This window comes from Aquarana catesbeiana, linkage group LG08 (assembly GCF_042186555.1).
Source record: "Aquarana catesbeiana isolate 2022-GZ linkage group LG08, ASM4218655v1, whole genome shotgun sequence".
Classification (NCBI taxonomy): Eukaryota; Metazoa; Chordata; class Amphibia; order Anura; family Ranidae; genus Aquarana; species Aquarana catesbeiana.
Genome location: NC_133331.1, coordinates 177,172,781 through 177,193,485, shown reverse-complemented (window position 1 = coordinate 177,193,485; position 20,705 = coordinate 177,172,781). Strand labels below are relative to the sequence as shown.

General features: G+C 46.4%; 1 protein-coding gene across 2 annotated transcripts in view; it reads right to left on the bottom strand.

Moving 5' to 3' along the window:
- LOC141106176 (microsomal triglyceride transfer protein large subunit-like) overlaps nucleotides 1–20,705 on the bottom strand; it is a 239,517-nt gene that overhangs the window by 42,779 nt on the left and 176,033 nt on the right. For both annotated transcript variants that reach the window (XM_073596713.1, XM_073596714.1), the window contains one exon: nucleotides 2,693–2,817. In XM_073596713.1, coding sequence (XP_073452814.1) covers nucleotides 2,693–2,817 — 125 coding nt within the window. The remainder of the gene's footprint in view (nucleotides 1–2,692; nucleotides 2,818–20,705) is intronic.

The following is a 20,705-nucleotide window of genomic DNA, read 5'->3' as shown; positions in this document are numbered from 1 at the left end:
GATTACTATACAGACCTGTTCGCAGATGTGAAAATACTGGGCAATTTAGGAAACAGCGATCACAGGGTCATAAGGGTAATACAAAGACACTGAATTTCAAAAGAGCCAACTTCGCTAAAATGTGCTCCTTGCTAGAAGATATTAAATGGGATAAAATCCTAGGAACAAAGAACACGCAGGAAAAATGGTAGTGCTTTAACAGCTTCCTGCCCAGCCTATAGCAAAATGATGGCCAGGCGGTGGTTTAGTTATCCTGACTAGATGTCATATGACGTCTTTCAGGATAACTGCCGGCACGCGCCCATGTTCAGTCTGACACACCGCAACACAGATCTCGGTAAAGAGCCTCTGGCAGAGGCTCTTTACCACGTGATCAGCCGTGTCCAATCGCTGTTGATCACAGTGTAAACCGGAAGAGCCGTTTATCGGCTTTTCCTCGCTCGTGTCTGACAGACTCTCCTGATGGGGGGTTTGCGCTGATTGTTTATGAGCACAGCCCCCCGCAGATGCCCACACTGGACCACCAGGGATGCCGCCAGGACCACCAGGGATGGCCAGCACACATGGATGAGCAGGTATACCCCCCATGGCCACCGGGGATGCCACACAGTGCCCTAAAAGATGCCAATCAGTTCCCAGAAATGGTGCCAGTCAGTGCCCACTACAAATGCCTGCCAGATGTCTCCTCATCTGTGAGGCTCAGCAGTGCCACCCATCAGTGTCCATCAGTGCAACCTATCAGTGTCCATCCATGCCCATCAGTGCCCACCTATCAGTGCCCATCCGTGCCACCTATCAGTGTCACCCATAAGTACCCATCAGTGCAGCCTTTCACTGCCCATCAGTGCCGCCTATGAGTGCCCATCAGTGCCGCCTATGAGTGCCCATCAGTGCTGCATACCAGTGCCACCCATTAGTGCCCATCATCAGTGCCATCTCATCAGTGCCACCTCATCAGTGCCCATCAGTGCCGCCTTATCAGAGCCCGTCAGTGCAGCCTCATCAGTGCCATCAGTGAAGGTGAAAACTTACTTATTTACAAAAATTTTAACAGAAACAAAGAAATACTTTTATTTTCCTAAATTTTCTGGCTTTTTTTATTGTCCTGGGATCAATCCTAATTTATTCATAAACGATCTGGAAGATGGGAACAAACCGCTCAATCTCAGTATTTGCGAATGATACTAGGCTAAGTAGGGCAATAACTTCCACGCAGGATGTGGAAACCTTGCAAGAAGATCAAAACAAATTAATGGGGTGGGCAACTACATGACAAATGAGGTTTAATGTTGAGAAATGTAAAATAATGCATGTGGGTGCCAAAAATATAAATGCAATTAACTCACTAGGGGGAGAACCACTGGGGGAATCTAGGATGGAAAAGGACCTGGGGGTCTTAGTAGATGACAAGCTCAGCAAAGGCATGTAATGCCAGGCTGCTGCAAGCAAACCCAACAGAATATTGTCATGCATTAAAAATGGGATTCATTTCAGAGATAAAATGATAATACTCCCACTCCTACGCTGGAGCTAGAGAGGGTCCAGAGAAGGACAACAAAGCTAATAAAGGGACTGGGGAATCTCAGCTACGATTAAAGACTGCAAGCACTGAACTTATTCTGTCTGGAGAAGAGACGCTTGAGAGGGGATATGATACGCAATAGGGATAAAACTCTTCTGCGCAAGGGAATTTAAAAGGACTCGCAGCAATTCACTAAAATTAGAAGAGAAGCGGTTTAACCTTAAACTGCATAAAGGGTTTTTTACTGTTAGAGCACTAAGGATGTGGAATTCTCTTCCACAAGCAGTGGTTTCAGCCGGGAGCATTTTTTCAAAAAAACATTAGATAGGCACCTTAATGACCACAACATACAGGGATATACAATGTAATATAAACATAAAAGCACACACACAGGTGGGGCTTGTGGGACTTGTGTCTTTTTTCAACCTCACCAACTATATTACTATGTAAGGAATGTACACATCCCTTGTAATAGAAATAAGGATGACAGGTCCTCTTTATGGAAAGATCTGGGGTCAAAATAACCCCAAATCTCTTCTTTACCTTTAAAAGCAAATGATAAAAGAAAAAAAATGTACTTCCAGCCTGCACCAGAATTGACGTTATGGCGTCGCTCCGGTCCTCCAAGGCCATAGAGATGATCAAAGAGTATCTACTCTTTGATCGCCTATGGGAGCATCCGGCTGCACTGTCAGATCGTTTCTCGGGTGAACCGGCAGAAATTGTATGCCTGAGAAACACCCACGTGCGGCAGGAGGGGGAGGACGTGCTCTCCTGCTTCTTTGGAAAGCATTCCAGTGGCTCATGAGCTGCTCAAACAGCTTTCATGAGAAAGCTGCTAAAAATGAATCCAGGGTTATGGCTGATATCTTCATCCATAATCCTTGTAAACCATTTGCAAATGTATATATATGTATTGCGGTTGGCAAGTTGTAACATCAACAGTATGTTTTGGGTATAAAAGTCTTCTAAAACACATAACCATAGAACATTTTAAATAGTTAATTTTATCACATTTATCACATCTCACATTAATACATGTTGTAAAATCTGCAGATCCTTTGAAAAGTTATCTCCATGATAAAGCATGCAGTGATTGTAATCAAGTACCGTATATAAATTTACATGACTTTTTTTTTTACAATGTTTAAGCAGAAAATGACATCATACTTGGCATTGACGTTTGTCTTTGTTTGCTGGTCCCAGATGCTGACAGCAATGTTGGATGAGATGTCGAAACCAAGTCCACCCTGATACTGGACCATGGCCTGTAGCCCAGACTGCATTGGCAACCACTAAAAGAAAGGGAAACTTAATGACCAAATTAAACCTGTATAATCTTTATGTATTTCAGGCATCTATGCCAGAAGGCATTTGAGATATATTATCAAAATGTTCTGAACTGTAATGCCATAATAGATTTTACATTGCAAAGCACTCAAGATAATCAGGTTTGCTTAAAATGAAACAAAAATAGCTGTTTGTTTCATCCTGGAGTTGACTTACTAAAGACAAATAGGAATATTCACTGTGCAAAGGAATTTTCCCTTAGCTTTGTGAATGAGGTGAAGCTCTGTTGACTTCCAATATCCAATCATGGGTAAGCAAAAAATCAGTTTCTTTTATTTTCCTTGTATGTGATTTCACTACATTCACTAATGTTGGAATACATTGTTCATGTACTTTGTGCAAAAACTATATCAAGCAGTAGATGGCAGTGTTTATAAGTTTGTAGCTGCATCTATGGTTAAACTCTATGTCTTTTATCTATAATAAAGTTCATTTTTCCTGTCTGCAGCTAAGCAGTAACGCCCATGTGGACTGTGCAATCTCTGTCTGTTCTGTAGGGCTATATACAGAATTTCTAACAGGTTATGAGCCCAGACACCCTCCCAGAGAAAAGCTGATAGCCCAGACACCCAGAGAAATGCTGAGAACCCAGTCATAGTCAGCTACAACATATAAGTTCAAAATACAGCAACAGAAAGAAGACTGCAAGAAAATAAAATGGCCAGTAACACAGCTGCAAGAAAGCTGTCATTTGCAAATTTGACAAACCAGAACTACCAGTCATGGAAATTCAAGATGAAAATGCTGCTAATAAGAGAATGTACGTGGTATGTATAAATGAAGTCAGGCCAGAACATCCTTCAAACGAGTTAATAGAGAAAGATCAGAAAGCTCAGAGCACAATCTCTTATAGCATAGAAGATTGATCAAATTATACATATATGTAAGTGTCAAATTGATAAAGAAATATGGGAAAGATAACAAAATGGGCATAAAAGAGCTAATCTCAGCAATAAACTGTATTTGATTAGAAAGCTATAGCAAACCAAGCTGATGAATGGCCAGAATATGCAGGATTACATAAAACACACCTTGGAAATGGTTGAACTCCTGAGAGGTATAGGAGAAGAAAAAAAGATTTACATATCACAGCACTATTACTCAGTGGCTTACCAGAAAGTTATGAAATGCTTGTCACGGCACTTGATGCTCATCCAGATGATGAACTGGCAATGGAATATGTTAAAGTGGTTGTAAACCCTTACAGACCACTTTAACCTACAGGTAAGCCTAGATTAAATATCTCCTTAAAGCGGGATTCCGGCCGTAAAAAAAACAAATTAAAAGTCAGCAGCTACAAACACTGTAGCTGCTGACTTTAAATAAGTACTTACCTGTCCTGGGTGCCCGCGATGTTGGCCGCCCGAGGCCGACCCATCCCTCGGCTCTCGGGTCCCGGCACTGCCATCCTAGGTAAGGGAAACAGGCAGTGGAGCCTTGCGGCTTCACTGCCAGTTTCCTACTGCGCACGCGCGAGTGGCGCAGCGCTCTGTGAATGGCCCTGTGGTGTTCTGGGAACACACACAGTTCCCAGAAGACAACGGGGCCGCTCACCGAGCAGCAGAACACGCCGCGGAAAAGGAAGAGGCAGATTAGGAAGACTGCCTAGCAACAAGGGTTTAGGTAAGTTTAAAACATTTTTTTCAAATGTTTTTTTTTTTTTATTTTTTAGGATTTTTGGTGAATTTTTTTTTTTTTCAGGGTGGCCCTCCACTTTAACCTACACGGTTAAGGATATATTTTCCTAAAAACGGGCACCGATGTCTACGGCGCTTGCACGCTGTAGACAACGGCACAGGCGCACTGAGCGTGCCGTTAGTGAAGGCAATCATGCCGCCACTGACGGCTCCTGCGCCAGAGTGACGTCATCGCTGCTCCGGCCATTCACATCGCTGGAGCATCGATACCTGGAAGTCACTCCGGGTATCATTGCGGCGACGGAGGAGGTGAACGAGGGTCGCTTCGGGGGCTTCGATCTCAGGTAAGTAATTCATAATGAGCTAGTATGCTATGCATACTAGCTCATCATGCCTTTGTCCAGCAGGGTCTTTTTTTTTTTTTTTTTTAGAGAGGGTTTACTTCCTCTTTAAGGGAAAGCTTGAGGATGAATATAAGCGTAAAAAAGAAAGCATTATTAGTGATGGTGCTTATGTCGCAGAGTTTGCTTTAAGGATGAAAGATAGGAATAAAAACAGTAACATGCCACAAGAAACAAGGTCATTTAAAAGCAGATCGCAAATCTGGATTTTGCTTCAGATAATAATTTTTGTTTTTCAATCTAAAAGTCGCACCTTATCTTTGCAGGCATGGTGTGTTGATTCAGGAGCTACGAGGTACATGAGAAGAAATAACAGAATTTTTTTTACTCACCTTGACCAGAGTAAAACAGAAAAAATCACCACAGCTAATGGGCAAATATTGGGATCAGAGACAGTTTTCTTTACTGTCCTATTTTCCAGAGTATCACCATAACATCAAAAAGATACCTGTGAAAAATGTCTTCTGTGTCCCTGCTCTTAAAACAAAACTTTTGTCGGTGAAGAAGCTCACAAAACAAGGCAATGAAGTGACCTCCCAAGAGTACAGTTGTGCCATCACAAAATGGGATATTTTATTTGCAAAGGCTAAAATTAGGTGGTTTATACTGCCAAGGAGGAAAAACATTCTAACTGCATTCACACAGGGCACAGAAGACTTGGGCACAGAAGAAATTAACTGAGAATGACTATGCAAGTGAAATAAAAATTATTTCAGGTGATCAAACAATGAAATGCACCAGCTATAAAAAAATGAAAAATGACAAGAAAAGCTTTTTCCAAAGCAGAGTAACAGCATAGCTAAGAAACCTCTAGACTTAATTCATTCAGATCTTTGTGGCCAATGGAAAAATTGATTCCAGGAAAGAAGAGGTATTGTCTCACTTTCATAGATGATTACTACAGGTGTACTACACTATATCTGTTATACAACAGAAGTGAAGTACCAGATAAACTTGAACAGTATTTGGCTAAAGTAAGCAACAAATTTGACAAAATGCAGAGGTTATTAAGCACATACAATGAAACTGAATATACAGATGATAACACACAGGCGATTCTCAGAAAGTATGGCATAATATTTCAAACTACTGTACCATATAACCCAGAGCAACAAGGTTGCAGAAAGAATGAACCATATTCTATGTGAGAGTGGAAGAACCATGCTGTTTGAAGCAGATATGCAAACCACATACTGGGGGGAGGCAATTATAAGCGCAAAGGGGGAAAGTGCTGATATTCCAGCCACTAAATTGCAGACCCAATCATCTGCAATCTCCCCCTGCCAAACCTCAGCGAAGGCCTGCAAACATCACCACGCAAGCAAGTGGTGGTGCTTTTTCATTGTGAAGAGAACTTGTTTCCTGTCTTAGCAGGCTTTGAAGTCCATAGTTTCTTACAAAACTGGGACGTGGTTTTGGCTTGGAGCCCAAGGCCAAGGTAAAGGGAGCAGCAGGTTCTTGAACAATTGGTTTAGCCTTCTTTTTAAGCAGTAACAGACTACTCTTACCTACAGTCACATTCTGTAATCATCCAAGGTAGGAGCAAACAAACAATCCTCATGAAAGGGTAAATAATCTACATATCCTGCTGATCAACACTTTATTAATGAGATCCTAAACATGTGTATGGACAAGACTCCAGAATTAAAAAGTTGCTATTTGGAGTCCTTGTAAGATAAACCAGATTTCCATAAAGCCATTGCAGGCTTATGCTCATGCACCGCTTATACTATGAAACAGTTAATGTGCACACTTGGCACCCAGCAGCCTATTTAAACTGATTTGTCACTAAGAGAAGTTGCTGAATGGTCTTCAGCTTGTTGCCACGCTCCTGAGACCTGATCCAGTGTATTTGCCTACCCATGGCCATGTATGACCCAAGCTACTCCTTGATCTTTACCTCTGCTTGCTGCCTCAAACCCTGCTCATCTGGTTCCCCTTGACCTCAGCCTGATTACTGGACTATAATTTGCCTGCTGATTCTGTACTGTTTTGCCCGGCTGTTACCGACCTTGGCTTGTTTCCTGGGCTTGCACTGTCTGCTGCCTCTGTACTGCTTTGCCCAGCTGTTACCTACCTTTGCTTGCTTCCTTCTGCCAGCTTCCCAGCTTCTGCTACTACTCCTTGCTCTGGTGCCAAGCTGCTTCTGAATCTGGCAGTGAGGATTGTAACTTCATGTTCCACCCACTTAAAGTGCAGACACCATCATTCAGCCACTCTGGCACTTGTGCCTTCACACCCTCTGTCTCTGCCTTCAGGAGTGTTGGGCAGGAGGTGCAAGAGTGGCCCCCAATGTTCCAGTCTCCACCAGGTACACGATAGTCCTTCAAGGCATCCACTGAGAAGCTAAGGGCAAAACCTACAGGTTCCTGCTCATTTCGGTATCTCCACTAGTAGGATCCTGCTCTATTTCATGTGATGAGGTGAGACCTTAAGGCTTTGGCGCACTCCTACAGCTACAATTGCCAGCTGTAAATCTGCCCCGATCAGAGGAAATGAGAGTTTAAATAAGGCCTTCAGACGTTTGTCCGAGGCACCCCTAAATAGTGATAACTTGTCTACTGGTCATGTAAGGGTCTTATTTAGATAACCAAAGGCATGTTCCATTTCTTAGAGAACTCACTCTCCATGGGGTATTGCTGAGCAAACTTTTTCACAGAATGAATACATTATCAGGGTGACTCCAGTCTGCGTACAAAACATCTTTTAACGGAGGATGTATAGGAAAGGATTGAGAATGTTGTGATAGCTACCATGATCCAAATCCTGAGACCTTTGGGAAAGAGGATTCGGGAAATGGGAACTTCAAATTAGTCTGGTCAACTTCTGTAAAAAAAAGTCACAAAGGCCAGAGATAAATTCTGACCCTGAGTCCCCATCTACCACAACATTCTCTTCTTCCTCTACCTCATTCTCCATTGGTTCTTCCTGCGTTAAGGGGGGAAGGAAACGTTTACGAATACAAACAAGCGGATCCAAACAACAAGTATTCTGAAAAGCTGCTGCTGTACCACAGCAATAGCGGATGTGTATTCCCCCCTCATGAAAAAAGAAATGGAGGAAGGTGCCCCAGGAGCAGTGGAGGAAGTCAGAGCTATATTTAACAAACTGACCCCCAGGGGAAACATGGCTGTGTTTAGGTTCCATCCTACCTGAAGAAGGTATTGGGGACTCCTCACTTCCCACATCCCCTCTCCGAATCTGTCCATGAGACATGGCCTGCTGACACATAAATAGGGACCCTTGCTGGGAACAATGATTCAAGTCAACCAAGAGGGCACTGAGCCAATAAGCAGCAGTGGGCTGTTAACCCGAGAGATTTCCCACTAAATCTGCCAGTTGTCCCCACCCCCACAAGGAAAGGTGGTGTGGCCCCTCATTACGTGATGTAACCTGTAGTCCCACAAGGAATGGTCTGCTGGGACCTGTAGTTCTACATGGTAACCTTTGCTGCAACCTCTAGTCCCACAAGGAAGTTCTGCTGTGACCTGTAGTTCCACAAGGAAAACTTTGTTGTGACTAGTAGTCCCACCAGGTATGCTATGAACTTGCATTGTCGATACATGTGCAATCCAAGTTGGCTGCAGGTGGAGATGTCATGGCCATACTGTGCATGCGTGCAAGGTCCTGATCGCTCCAGAGTGAATGCAGGGAGTGCAGAAAAATGCTCTGCCTCCTGCATTAGATGGCCAAAGCCACCAGCACTATGTACTGATCAAGGCTCAGGAATCTAAACAGTGGACATTAAACACTACACTACATATAATTGTAGTACCCTGGTGTTCAAGCAGGGTTGCTCCTAAATTTACCTGCCAGGTATAGCTGCCTTGGCTAATTGTTGAGGCTCAATTGATTTCACTCTAATTCTGTAATTGCTGCACTTCTCTCTTTTGCCGCTAGGTGGCCGGGTGCCTGGTGGCATTAGATATGAGAAGGACACTGTGAGGTCAGATTATGGCTATTTGGGACATCTCAGCCAATGGGCAGGGGTTTTCTTGGATTCCTTGGCCTGCTGGGAGAACCTATATATTTGGGTGGAGTCAGGTGATCGGTGTTCTGTGTCACCTGGATGGCTGTCTGGGTGGACGTGTACTGTATTGTCCGGGCTGCTAGGCCGGAGTTTGGGCCTATCCCGGGCACATCTGGCTGCTAGGCTGTCTGAGGGCATGTCCAGAGGCAAAAGAGCAGCGCTGGGTTTGGGATTGCGGCTTGCAGTCCAACCAGAAGTGGCGGTTCTGCCAGCCGGATAAACTGTCATGGTCTGAGGTAGAGGGGAGGCTGACGCCACTAAGGGACGATCCGGCTTATTGCCAGGGACCACAGTGAGTAACTGAAGTAAGTACCGGAGCAGTATTCTCACCAACCCTTGACGGTGAAGAATCAGGAAACTTCAGTGGATAGCAAGCCGGGGACCCAGCCAGGGGAGGTGACGCTTGCAGAGCAGCCTTGTGTGTCAAGCCAGGGACTGAACAGGCCAGTGAGGTAAAGCTTGAGAAGTGTCAGAAACCATGAACCAGACCGAGACAGAAGTACAGTAAAATCACACTTGTTTAATAATAAAAATAAAAAGGTAAATAGAGTAAGCGTAGTCAAAGCATAGCCAGAGTCCAGTAACCGGATCGGGTAATCAGCCAAGCCAGAGTTCAGTAACCAGATCGAGTAATCAGCCAGGGCAGAAGTCAGGGATCCAAGTAGAGGAACAGTAAGCAGGATAAGGAGCCAGAAGGGATGTCAGCAAAGGAACACAGGACATGGTTTCTTGTGATGTGACCAAGGCGAAGGCAGGAATGAAGTGAGCTGCAGATCTTTAAGTAGGCGGGACTGACGAGCAGATCCACAGCAGCTGGTTAACTGTGGAGAGAGATGAGAGCTGGCAATTAGCCGACAGCTGAGCGGCCAGCTCAGAGGAGGAAGGGCTGAGCCCAGCCCTGACAGTACCCCCCCCTCCTCAATGACCCCTCCCCCTCATAGGACCATCAGGCTTGAGGGGAAAACGTCTATGAAAATCACGGAGGAGGGCAGGAGCATTCCTCCGGACCATACCCCTTCCAATGCACCCGGTACTGTATGCACCCACGGAACCTACAGGAGTCAACAATGGATTGTACCTCATACTCCTCATGCTTCTCAACCTGTATAGGGTGAGGACGTGGCACAGAGGTGGTAAAGCGGTTGCAGACCGACGGTTTCAATAAGGAGACATGAAACACATTTTAGATGCGCATACTAAGAGGTAGGTCCAACGCGTAAGCCACTGGGTTAATCCTGCGAAGGATACGGAAAGGCCCAACAAACTGAGGTGCGAACTTCAGTGAGGGAACACAAAGTCGGAGGTTGCGAGATGACAGCCAGACCCTGTCCCCAATATGGTAGGAAGGTGCAGGCAGATGTCTGCAGTCAGCATGGAATCTGTACCTATCATTAGCATGACGCAAAGCCTCCTGGACTTGTGCCCAAGTTGAATGAAGACCACGGAGATGCTCTTCTAGTGCAGGAATACTCTGCGGAACAAACGAGTCAGGCAACATGGAAGGTTGGAAACCATAATTCGCCATAAATGGAGACAATCGAGAAGCAGAATTCAAGGCACTGTTGTGAGCAAACTCTACCCAAGGTAATAGGTCTGACTAGTTGTTGTGATGGTCAGAAATATAGCAACGTATGAATTGCTCCAAGGTCTGATTGGCTCGTTCTGTGGCCCCATTAGACTGCGGGTGATACGCAGAGGAGAAAGCAAGCTGAATTCCCAGCTGTGCACAAAAGGCTTGCCAGAACCGGGACACAAACTGACTACCCCAGTCCGAAACAATCACCTTGGGTAGCCCATGTCAGCGAAAGATCTCCCGAGCAAAAATGGAAGCCAGTTCCTTAGAAGTGAGCAACTTTTTAAGTGGAATAGAATGACACATCTTTGAAGCATCATAAGGATAACTGTGTTGCCTTGGGAGTTGGGCAACTCCACAATGAAATCCATAGACAGGTGGGTCCAGGGCCTCTCTCTGTTGGGTATGGGTTGTAGGTGTCGTGGAGTCTTACTCTGAGCACACACGGAACAGGCAGCTATGAAGGCAGTTACATAAGCATGTAGACTAGGCCACCAGAATTGTTGGAAAATGGCCCAAATGAGTTGATTCTTACCAGGGTGGCCAGCTGCCTTGGGAGAATGTTAAGTCTGGAGCACAGCAGTATGGAGACACTCTGGGACAAAGCAGTGGTCACAAGGTTTCTCAGGAGGAGCATCGACCTGAGCAGGAAGAATTTTGTCACGCAAAGGAGAAGTAAGACTGGTGCGAACTGTAGAATACGATCAGGAGGAATCATAGGAACCGGAACCGATTCCAACTTGGAAGTGGAGGAAAATTGTCGTGACAAGGCGTCAGGCCTTACATTCTTAGTACCGGGTAAGAGTGAGACAATGTAATTGAAACTTGACAAGAAAAGACACCATCGCGCCCTTCTGGGAGAGAGGCGTTTAACCTCAGACAAGAATGTGAGATTCTTATGGTCAGTAAGAATGAGAACCAGCACAGTGGTACCTTCGAGGAGATGTCTCCATTCTTTCAGGGCTAAAATGATTGCCAACAACTCTCTGTCACCAATCTCATAATTGCACTCGGCAGGTGACAATTTCTTGGAAAAGTAGCCACAAGGATGCATAGCACTATCAGAGGTAGGACGTTGAGACAGAAGGGCGCCAACACCAGTCTCAGAAACATCAACCTCAAGGATAAAAGGTAACGTAGGATCAGGATGTGCCAACACAGGAGAATAAATAAAGGCAGCCTTGAGACTTTCAAAGGCCTTAATGGATTCCGCAGACCAACTCTGTGGGTTACCGTTCTTTCTGGTCATATCAGTCAGGGGCTTGACCAGAGACGAGAAGTTACGAATAAACTTGCGATAGTTGGCAAAGCCCAGGAAATGCTGCAGAGGACGTAACCCCATGGGTCGAGGCCACTGTAGGACTGCCGAAAGTTTCTGTGGGTCCATCGAAAAACCAGCAATGGAAATGACATAGCCCAGGAATTTAACCTGTTCCTGATGGAACTCACTTTTCTCCAGTTTACTATAGAGATTGTTCTCTCTTAATTTCTGAAGCACACGACAGACATCTGTGTGGTGGCTCTCCAGGGACTTGGAAAATATGAGGATATCATCGAGATAAACCACCACACATAACTGCAACAAATCTCAGAGGACATTGTTAATAAATTCCTGGAAAACTGCCGGGACGTTACAAAGGCCAAAAGGCATTACGAGATACTCATAATGGCCTGTTCTGGTATTAAACTCAGTTTTCCACTGGTCGCCCTCCTTAATCCTCATGAGATTGTAAGCCCCTCTCAGATCAAGCTTAGTGAAAACCGTTGCTCCCTTGAGGCGGTCAAATAACTCTGTAATCAACGGGATCGGGTAGGCATTCTTAATTGTGAAACGATTGAGACCCCTAAAATCCATACAAGGTCTCAGTTCTCTGCTCTTCTTCTTCACAAAGAAGAAACCAGCACCAGCAGGAGACGAGGATTTGCGGATGAAACCCAGAGAAAGTGCGTCTGCAACATACTCCTCCATGGCTTTATCCTCCAAGACCGACAAGGGGTAAACCCGGCCACGAGGGGGAGTGGCACCAGGTTGAAGGTCAATTGCACAATCATACGGCCGGTGTGGAGGCAAACTACCAGCTTGACCTTTGTCAAAGACATCGCTAAAATCACGGTACTCCTCTGGCAGGGAGGAGAGTGAAGAGGTACACAGGACCTTGGCTACCTTCCGGAAGCATATTTCACTGCATTGTGGTGACCAGGAGAGAACCTCAGCACGGAACCAACCAAAAGAGGGGGTGTGCCTCTGTAACCAAGGATAACCAATAACCAGCGGAAACGGAGAAACGGAGAGGAAATCACTTGGAATTGGATTATCTCATGGTGAAGAGCCCCTACGGCCAACGGAACCGTCTCATGAGTCATATGGGCAGGCCATAGAGGTCTCCCATCAAGAGCCTCAATGGCAAGTGGAGTGTCACGCAGCTGCAGTGGAATCGAGTGCTTTGATACAAAGGCAGCATTAATGAACAGGCCTGCAGCCCCAGAGTCGATTAGAGCCTGTATCTCGATAGACAACTTAGCCCAAGAAAGGGTGACCGAAACCAGGGGCTTATCGTTCTGGGATAACTGGGGATGACACAACACCACCTAAGGGCTGTCCATGACAGGACCTCAAGTTTTGGGTGTTCCCAGGACTGGTAGGACAAGACTTCAAAAAGTGACCTGCCTGGCCACAATAAAGGCACAATCTCTCCCTCCTCCTAAAGGGTCTCTCATCCGCAGAGAGTTGCATGAAGCCCAAGTGCATGGGTTCATATTCACTGCCCGACTCGGTACCAGGAGGCATGGGTGGTGAGGGAGGCATGGGTAGGACTGCCAAGCTCGAAGGCAAGTGTACAGGAGGCTTCCGCAAGCGCTCCTTAAGAGAAAGTCTTTCTCTGAGTCTGGAGTCAATGAAGATGCCAAACGAGATCAAGCTCTCTCAGTGGGTATATCTCGGGCTGCTATCTCATCCTTGATGGAATCCGAGAGACCATGAGAAAAAGCATCCATGAGGGCCTCATTGTTCCAAGCAACCTTGGCTGCCAGAGTACGGAACTCAATGGCATAGTCGACAACAGTTCTCGTACTGTGTTTGATGGACATGAGGCACTTAGCAGCAGAAGCGGAACGTGCGGGAACATCAAATACCCTTTTAAAGGAGGCCACAAACTCTGGGCAACTCAAGACAACTGGTTTTTGCGTCTCCCATAGAGAGTTAGCCCAGGCCAAGGCTCTCTCAGAAAACAAAGATATCACGAACCCTACTTTGCTTCTGTCCGTGGGAAACGCCTGGGGCAGCATCTCAAAGTATATCTCAACTTGGTTGAGAAACCCTCTGCATTGAACTGGATTGCCCCTAAATCGCTGGGGAAGTGGGGCGGAACCAGGCATACATCTTATAGAGGTAATACTCAAGGCGGGTGCCTGCACAGAGACTGGCGCAGCAGCAGGGACGGCCTGCAACTCAGGTTGTACCGGAGCAGCTACAGTGGGGGATTGCAGGTGAGCCGTGCGACTCAGGAGCGTTTGTAACACCATGGCAAACTGATCCATGCGGTGATCTTGCTCATCCAATCTGGAAAAAATATTACCAACAAGTGGATTAACTGTATCTTCTGAATTCATGGCCTTCGCCTACTGACAGAAACCATGAACCAGACCGAGACAGAAGTACAGTAAAATCACACTTGTTTATTAATAAAAATAAAAAGGTAAATAGAGTAAGCGTAGTCAAAGAATAGCCAGAGTCCAGTAACCGGATCCGGTAGTCAGCCAAGCCAGAGTTCAGTAACCAGATCGTGTAATCAGCCAGGCCAGAAGTCAGGGATCCAAGTAGAGGAACAGCAAGCAGGATAAGGAGCCAGAAGGGATGTCAGCAAAGACAGTCTTTAAACAGGAACACAGGAGATGGTTTCTTGTGATGTGACCAAGGCGAAGGCAGGAATGAAGTGAGCTGGAGATCTTTAACTAGGCGGGACTGACGAGCAGATCCACAACAGCTGGTTAACTGTGGAGAGAGATGAGAGCTGGCAATTAGCTGACAGCTGAGCGGCCAGCTCAGAGAAGGAAGGGCTGAGCCCAGCCCTGACAAGAAGTATCTTGAGTGCCAAGCTAGGGACCCAGCAGAGAGGCGGGGGTGACGATTGAGGAAGATAGTCCGCAAAGAGTGGAGGAGCTTAAGGGATTCAGTGGCAGTGAATCATTTAGTCTAGTGAGAGACTGGGAGCTCAGAGTGCTGAAGAACTACAAGAAGTGATTGTAGTGGAAGCGAAGGAACTGTTACACTTTAGGAACTGTTAGACTGTTGCCACAGGAGACAGCATTCCTACACATGCAGATATGGCGTCTTGCTGGACGCCTTTTCCTGCATAGCTGTCCTCCTGTTGAAGTCTCAGAGTCTGCCAATTAATCTTGCAACTACCTAAGGGTGTCCTGGCCCCAACCCTCTCTCCAAAAGTTCTGTTAAGAGAAATAAAATCTCTTTTGCATTCAAGAAGTGTCTGGCGCCCAATCAATCTACCTTGCATTACACCCACTATGCCATGTAACCCACCATATACAGAAGGATGTCAGATATCTCTGGCCCTGGAGGTTCTCATTAGATCAAAGGAGGCCTGGGACAATGCTACACAATGAATAAACATGCACCTAACATCTCAGTAGGGAAGATTGAGGGCCACCTTTCCTGTCCTGCCCTGGAGGAGGGTCACTAGCAGAGACTACCAGCAGGGCACTCACCAGTCCTTGCCGCAGATGTAATTTTGGAGGCGTATAGGAATTTTGGAGGTTTATCGTGGTATTTCTACGATGAATCTTTTAGACAAAAGATGGTGGTGCATTCTAATATTCAGTGGGGTAATAAGGATACAGGGCTCTGGTTAAATGTATTTGTTCCCTAGAAACCTCCAGTGCCTCGCCAAAACAACACGTTACCTTCAACTCCGTCAGGTACCTATAAGAAAGGCATTTGCTTTTCTTTTAATGACACACAGTGCAAATGGCCAAATTCTTGTAAATTCCAGCATGAGTGCCCTCATCCGGTCAGTAAATGTTTTAAAAAATCATCAATGAATATGCATCAGCTGTGTAAGGATTCCTTTCTTAAGAGCCAACACCCCAGTGATTCTGTCATACATGGAGCCATGGTTGCGTCTGTATCCAGACCAACAAATACTTGGGGGGCACACCCTAAAAAATGCATTTTTAGGGTGTGCTCCCCAAGTATTTGTTTGTCTATTGTATGGATCCTGACCAGATCCCTTGGGATGGAGCACCCCATCCCCCCTGCCATTACCTCTTGTTAGTGTCCATCTGTGTTATAGGAGTGTATTTTTCCCATGGTTCAGAGAAGCAGGATCTTTCATTTTATGAATAGCGTAGGACCCACTGACAATGGGGTACTTTGACATAGTAAGTGAGCTTAAGCACCATATAGCCATATGGTGTGACCAAATCCCCATATTTTTTGAAAATGTTCGGGTGTTTTAAATAGCCTTGCAGGAGTTAAATGTAATTTTTGTATGCGTGCGCTGTAATATTTAGTTTCTGTTTATATGGTCTTATGGCTGCACCATCTTTAATGCATTTTTAGGGTGTGCCCCCCAAGTTTTTTTTTGTCTATTGTATGGATCCTGACCAGATCCCTTGGGATGGAGCACCCCATCCCCCGCCATTACCTCTGATAATGGAGTACTTTGATGCAGTAAGTGGGCTTAAGCACCATATAGCCATTCTCCCATATAGAGGGGTGTATTTATCCCATGGTTCAGAGAAGCAGGATCTTTCATTCTTTGAATAGTGTAGGACCCACTGATAATGGTGTACTTTGACGCAGTAAGTGGGCTTAAGAACCATATAGCCATATATATGTTTACAGACACAGATCCTGGTTTTCGGTGTGCCCTGAGCGATTGCGGGAGCCCGGTGGTGATCGTGACCGCCGGGCACTCGCATCGACTCTGTAGGCGAGCAGGGGGCGCGCACATGCCCCCTAGTGGCCGTCTATGTTACCGACGTAACATGACGGCGATTCTCACAGCTGAGCCATGTTGCCGCAGTACACCTGCGGCGGCTGGTCGTCATGCAGTTAATAAATACTAATGTTGTTTTGTAATTCAGCTTGAACTGTAATAGCTGAGCTGAGTAAATGGTTATTGTATGTTGGTTTAACTATCCATGGTGATTTTGTGTGAACAGTTTTTACAATTATATTAAAACCAATAATAAAGGCCGTGACCAATTTTATTCCAAATGATCTTGAGTGGTTTATTTATTTAACATGTCCGGTGATTGTTTTAAAATATTATATTTCTGCTTGTAAACCCATCCTTTATTCACATGTGCCAGAGGTAAACAGGATACACAGAATTCAAGGTAGATGCCTTTCACACAAACTCAACGTGCTTGTTCACTACCCTATCATGCAACCTTTATTTACAAGTGTGAATGCCGTGATTGGTACAGGGCCAAATGAATTGGACATTTGTGATCTGCTGTTTCCAGAGGACACAGCGATCACAGAGCGCGCCACTGCACACCTTCGAGGAGTGGGAGCAGGAAGATGTACGAGTACTTCCTCATAAACCAAGGAAGCTCTCAACCGGTTGTTTATATGCAGTAAGGTAACACCCCACAGCCAGTGCTGTGTTTTGGCCTAGGCCAACAAGGCCCAGGCCTAGGGCGGCACTTTGTGGGGGGCGGCAAAAAGCCGCCCCCCCCCCAAAACGGCACCCGCTCTCCTCCCGCACAGCAGGGCACATCAAGAGAGTACAGCTTGGGAGTGCAGCGGCTGCAGATGGGGCCAGGAAGCAGTTAAATCAGGAGCTGTCAAGCCGCCCCTGTAAAGCTGTGATTCTCTCTCTCTGATGTGGCCAATCATGGGGAGGGAAACAGCAGGGAGGAAGCTGGGCGGCGGCACGGCAAAATCAATTAGAGCCGCTCTCTCTCTTTCTTCTCTCTTCTCTGTTCAGCTGACAGAAAGGGGAGGGGGGGCGAGCGGGGGAGTTCTCTGGTAAATGGAGCAGCGCTGTGACAGGGAGAGGAGAGATGCGGGTTGTCTGTGTATCTCCCCCGCTCGCCCCCCCTCCTCTTTCTGTCAGCCGAAGAGAGAAGAGAGAGAGAGCGGCTCTAATTGGTTTCCCTGTGCCGCTGCCCAGCTTCCTGACTGCTGTTTCTCACCCCATAATTGGCCACAGCAGAGGGCCAATCAGAAGACTCTGGGGGGCATCATGGGAAGAGTAATCCCTGAAGAATGGCAGCCCTGTGTGTGTCCACAGACATCATGCTACAGCCCCCAGCATGAATGCACTATGCTGGGGGGGGGTTACAGGAGGAGAAAAAGAGAGTACTGTGCTGGGGGAACCCAGATAGGGAGCCACGCTGTACCCGCACCACCAGAGCCACGCTGTACCTGCACCACCAGAGCCACGCTGTACCTGCACCACCAGAGCCACGCTGTACCTGCACCACCAGAAAGCCACGCTGTACCCGCACCACCAGAGCCACGCTGTACCCACACCACCAGAAAGCCACGCTGTACCCGCACCACCAGAGCCACGCTGTACCTGCACCACCAGAAAGCCACGCTGTACCCGCACCACCAGAGCCACGCTGTACCCGCACCACCAGAGCCACGCTGTACCCGCACCACCAGAAAGCCATGCTGTACCTGCACCACCAGAGCCACGCTGTACGTGCACCACCAGAAAGCCACGCTGTACCTGCACCACCAGAAAGCCACGCTGTACCTGCACCACCAGAAAGCCACGCTGTACCTGCACCACCAGAAAGCCACGCTGTACCCGCACCACCAGAGCCACGCTGTACCCACACCACCAGAGCCACGCTGTACCTGCACCACCAGAAAGCCACGCTGTACCTGCACCACCAGAGCCACGCTGTACCTGCACCACCAGAGCCACGCTGTACCTGCACCACCAGAGAGCCACACTGTACCCGCACCACCAGAGAGGGAGCCACGCACCACCAGAGAGAGAGCCACGTTGTTCCCGCACCACCAGAGAGACGTTGTTCCCACAACCCCAGAGCCACGCTGTACCCGCACCACCAGAGAGCCACGCTGTACCCGCACCACCAGAGAGCCACGCTGTACCCGCACCAGCAGAGAGCCACGCTGTACCCGCACCACCAGAGAGCCACTCTGTACCCGCACCACCAGAGAGCCACGCTGTACCCACACCACCAGAGAGCCACGCTGTACCCGCACCAACAGAGGGGGAGAAAGATGAAGCCACTGCCAGGGTAGAGATGCTACACTACTGACTAGAGTTGGCCTGGGCAACCCAGAGTGAGTGAACGTCCAGCCGGAGGAATCACTGTTGCAGTTTCACCGGATCTGGTAAGAGAGCCTGTTGGCCATTTTATACATTACTGTTCCCAGGAACTGAGCCATTAGGAAGTACCTAATCTGATATCCTCTAGGCCAACCCTAGTGACACCACTGTCCCAGAGCCCAAAACAAGTTACGGCACTGAGTTTCGGTAACTGGCCAGACAGGGATGCGCCAGCGTGGGCACCCAGGACATCTGCCGCCCGGAGTCCCACAAGCGTCGATGGGCTTTCAGTAGCAGCCCACACCTCTCTCCCCACTGTCAGCCACACACACTCAGTACACAGCCAGGAGGAGGAGGAGCCACAGAGGAGGGACACGACTTCAGTGCAAGAACCTCCCAAAGCACCCAGCACATATCCCCTTACCCCCAAATGAAAAGATGCTGTATCGCTCACTGTCCTCCTCCCGCGGCGTCCCTTTGTCCTCTTCCCGTGGCATCCCTCTGTCCTCCCATGAAGATGACAGGGCGGATCTTAAAAAGGAAGGGGTGTGGCCTTGACAGGAAGGGGTGGGTCATAGTTAAATTAGGGGGGTGCGCGAGCTTAGTCAGGCCTAGGGCAGCACAAAACCTAAATACACCACTGCCCACAGCTTTGGTTTATATTTTCCATACAGACTTTAAAGGGGTAATTTGAGATATTGTGCAAATTCTTCAAGTGCAAGTTCCTATTTCACATTGAGAAGTGCAGAATCTCGGGAGTAGGTTGTTTTTAATAGGTATACCTATCTTTTGTATGTTTTTTTTTAATTGAGTATCAGTAAATCTTTTGTATAAAACAGCTGGTTGAGGGTTTATATAAATCATCTTTATTTGTGGGTATTTTTGCAGTATAGCATTATCTAGTATCCATGGTAGCCCAGTAGCAGTAGTTTTCTTAGAAAAATAACAGTGTTTGACAACTGCTAAAGAGCATTATCCTCACTTTTAAGAGATTGACTTTAATTTATTGTTGCTTCTACAGGATATGAAATGAAGGTAGATTTTCCCATTGGGACATAGATGGCAAAAAAACTAAAAAGGAATGTATCCATTTCCTATTCTATCTAAAATGTAAAAGCCTTAGATACATTTTAATGTAGCATTGCAATATTGTAAATGCAATTGTGATGTAGATAGGACAGGAAGAGACAGAACCCAAGAAGAAGCAAATAAATATTAGAGTTCACCTTCCTGTAGTCAGAAAATGTTATCAAAAGATGAATTCTGAGCAGGCTGCTACAGATTATCGCTAGCTTGTTACTGTGTTCAATACTGGCAAAAGTCTGCCCATTTGTTACTTGGCAGAAGAGTAGGAAGGGAAAAATCTATGTGAAGTATTTATGTGTTCTCTATGGAAAACTATACAAAACATTGAATATTTATTACCTGCTAAAATTCACGAATGAAGGAAAAAATTGTGAATATGCTGAGAAAAATAAATACAAATAGGATCTTGGCAATGGCAATGTCATTACTCACCTTTTAGTCACCATGATCATACATTGTTTAATGATATCAAGCTAAGCACGTATACCTATCATTTTCTTCCTCATGTCATATTTGGGCAAAATATGAAATCCAGCTATGGGCAACTGTTTTCCATTTGCCTGCTGTATACATATATTTATAGCTCACTAATGTCATGTAAATAGGTTGCCTAGAATTACAGCCTCCCACAAGCTGACAATATATTCTACCAGTGGATCATCTTTTGAGCACAAAGCCTAGACAGTGCCCTGCAGCACATATAGCACAAATGAGGACAGCTTATTAAGTTGCCTTTTGCTTCTACATTTAGTTTCAGAACTTTATCATAGCATACATGGAGCCATTTTGAGACCAAGATAACTGATTACTTTTTGTTCCATCACACTTAC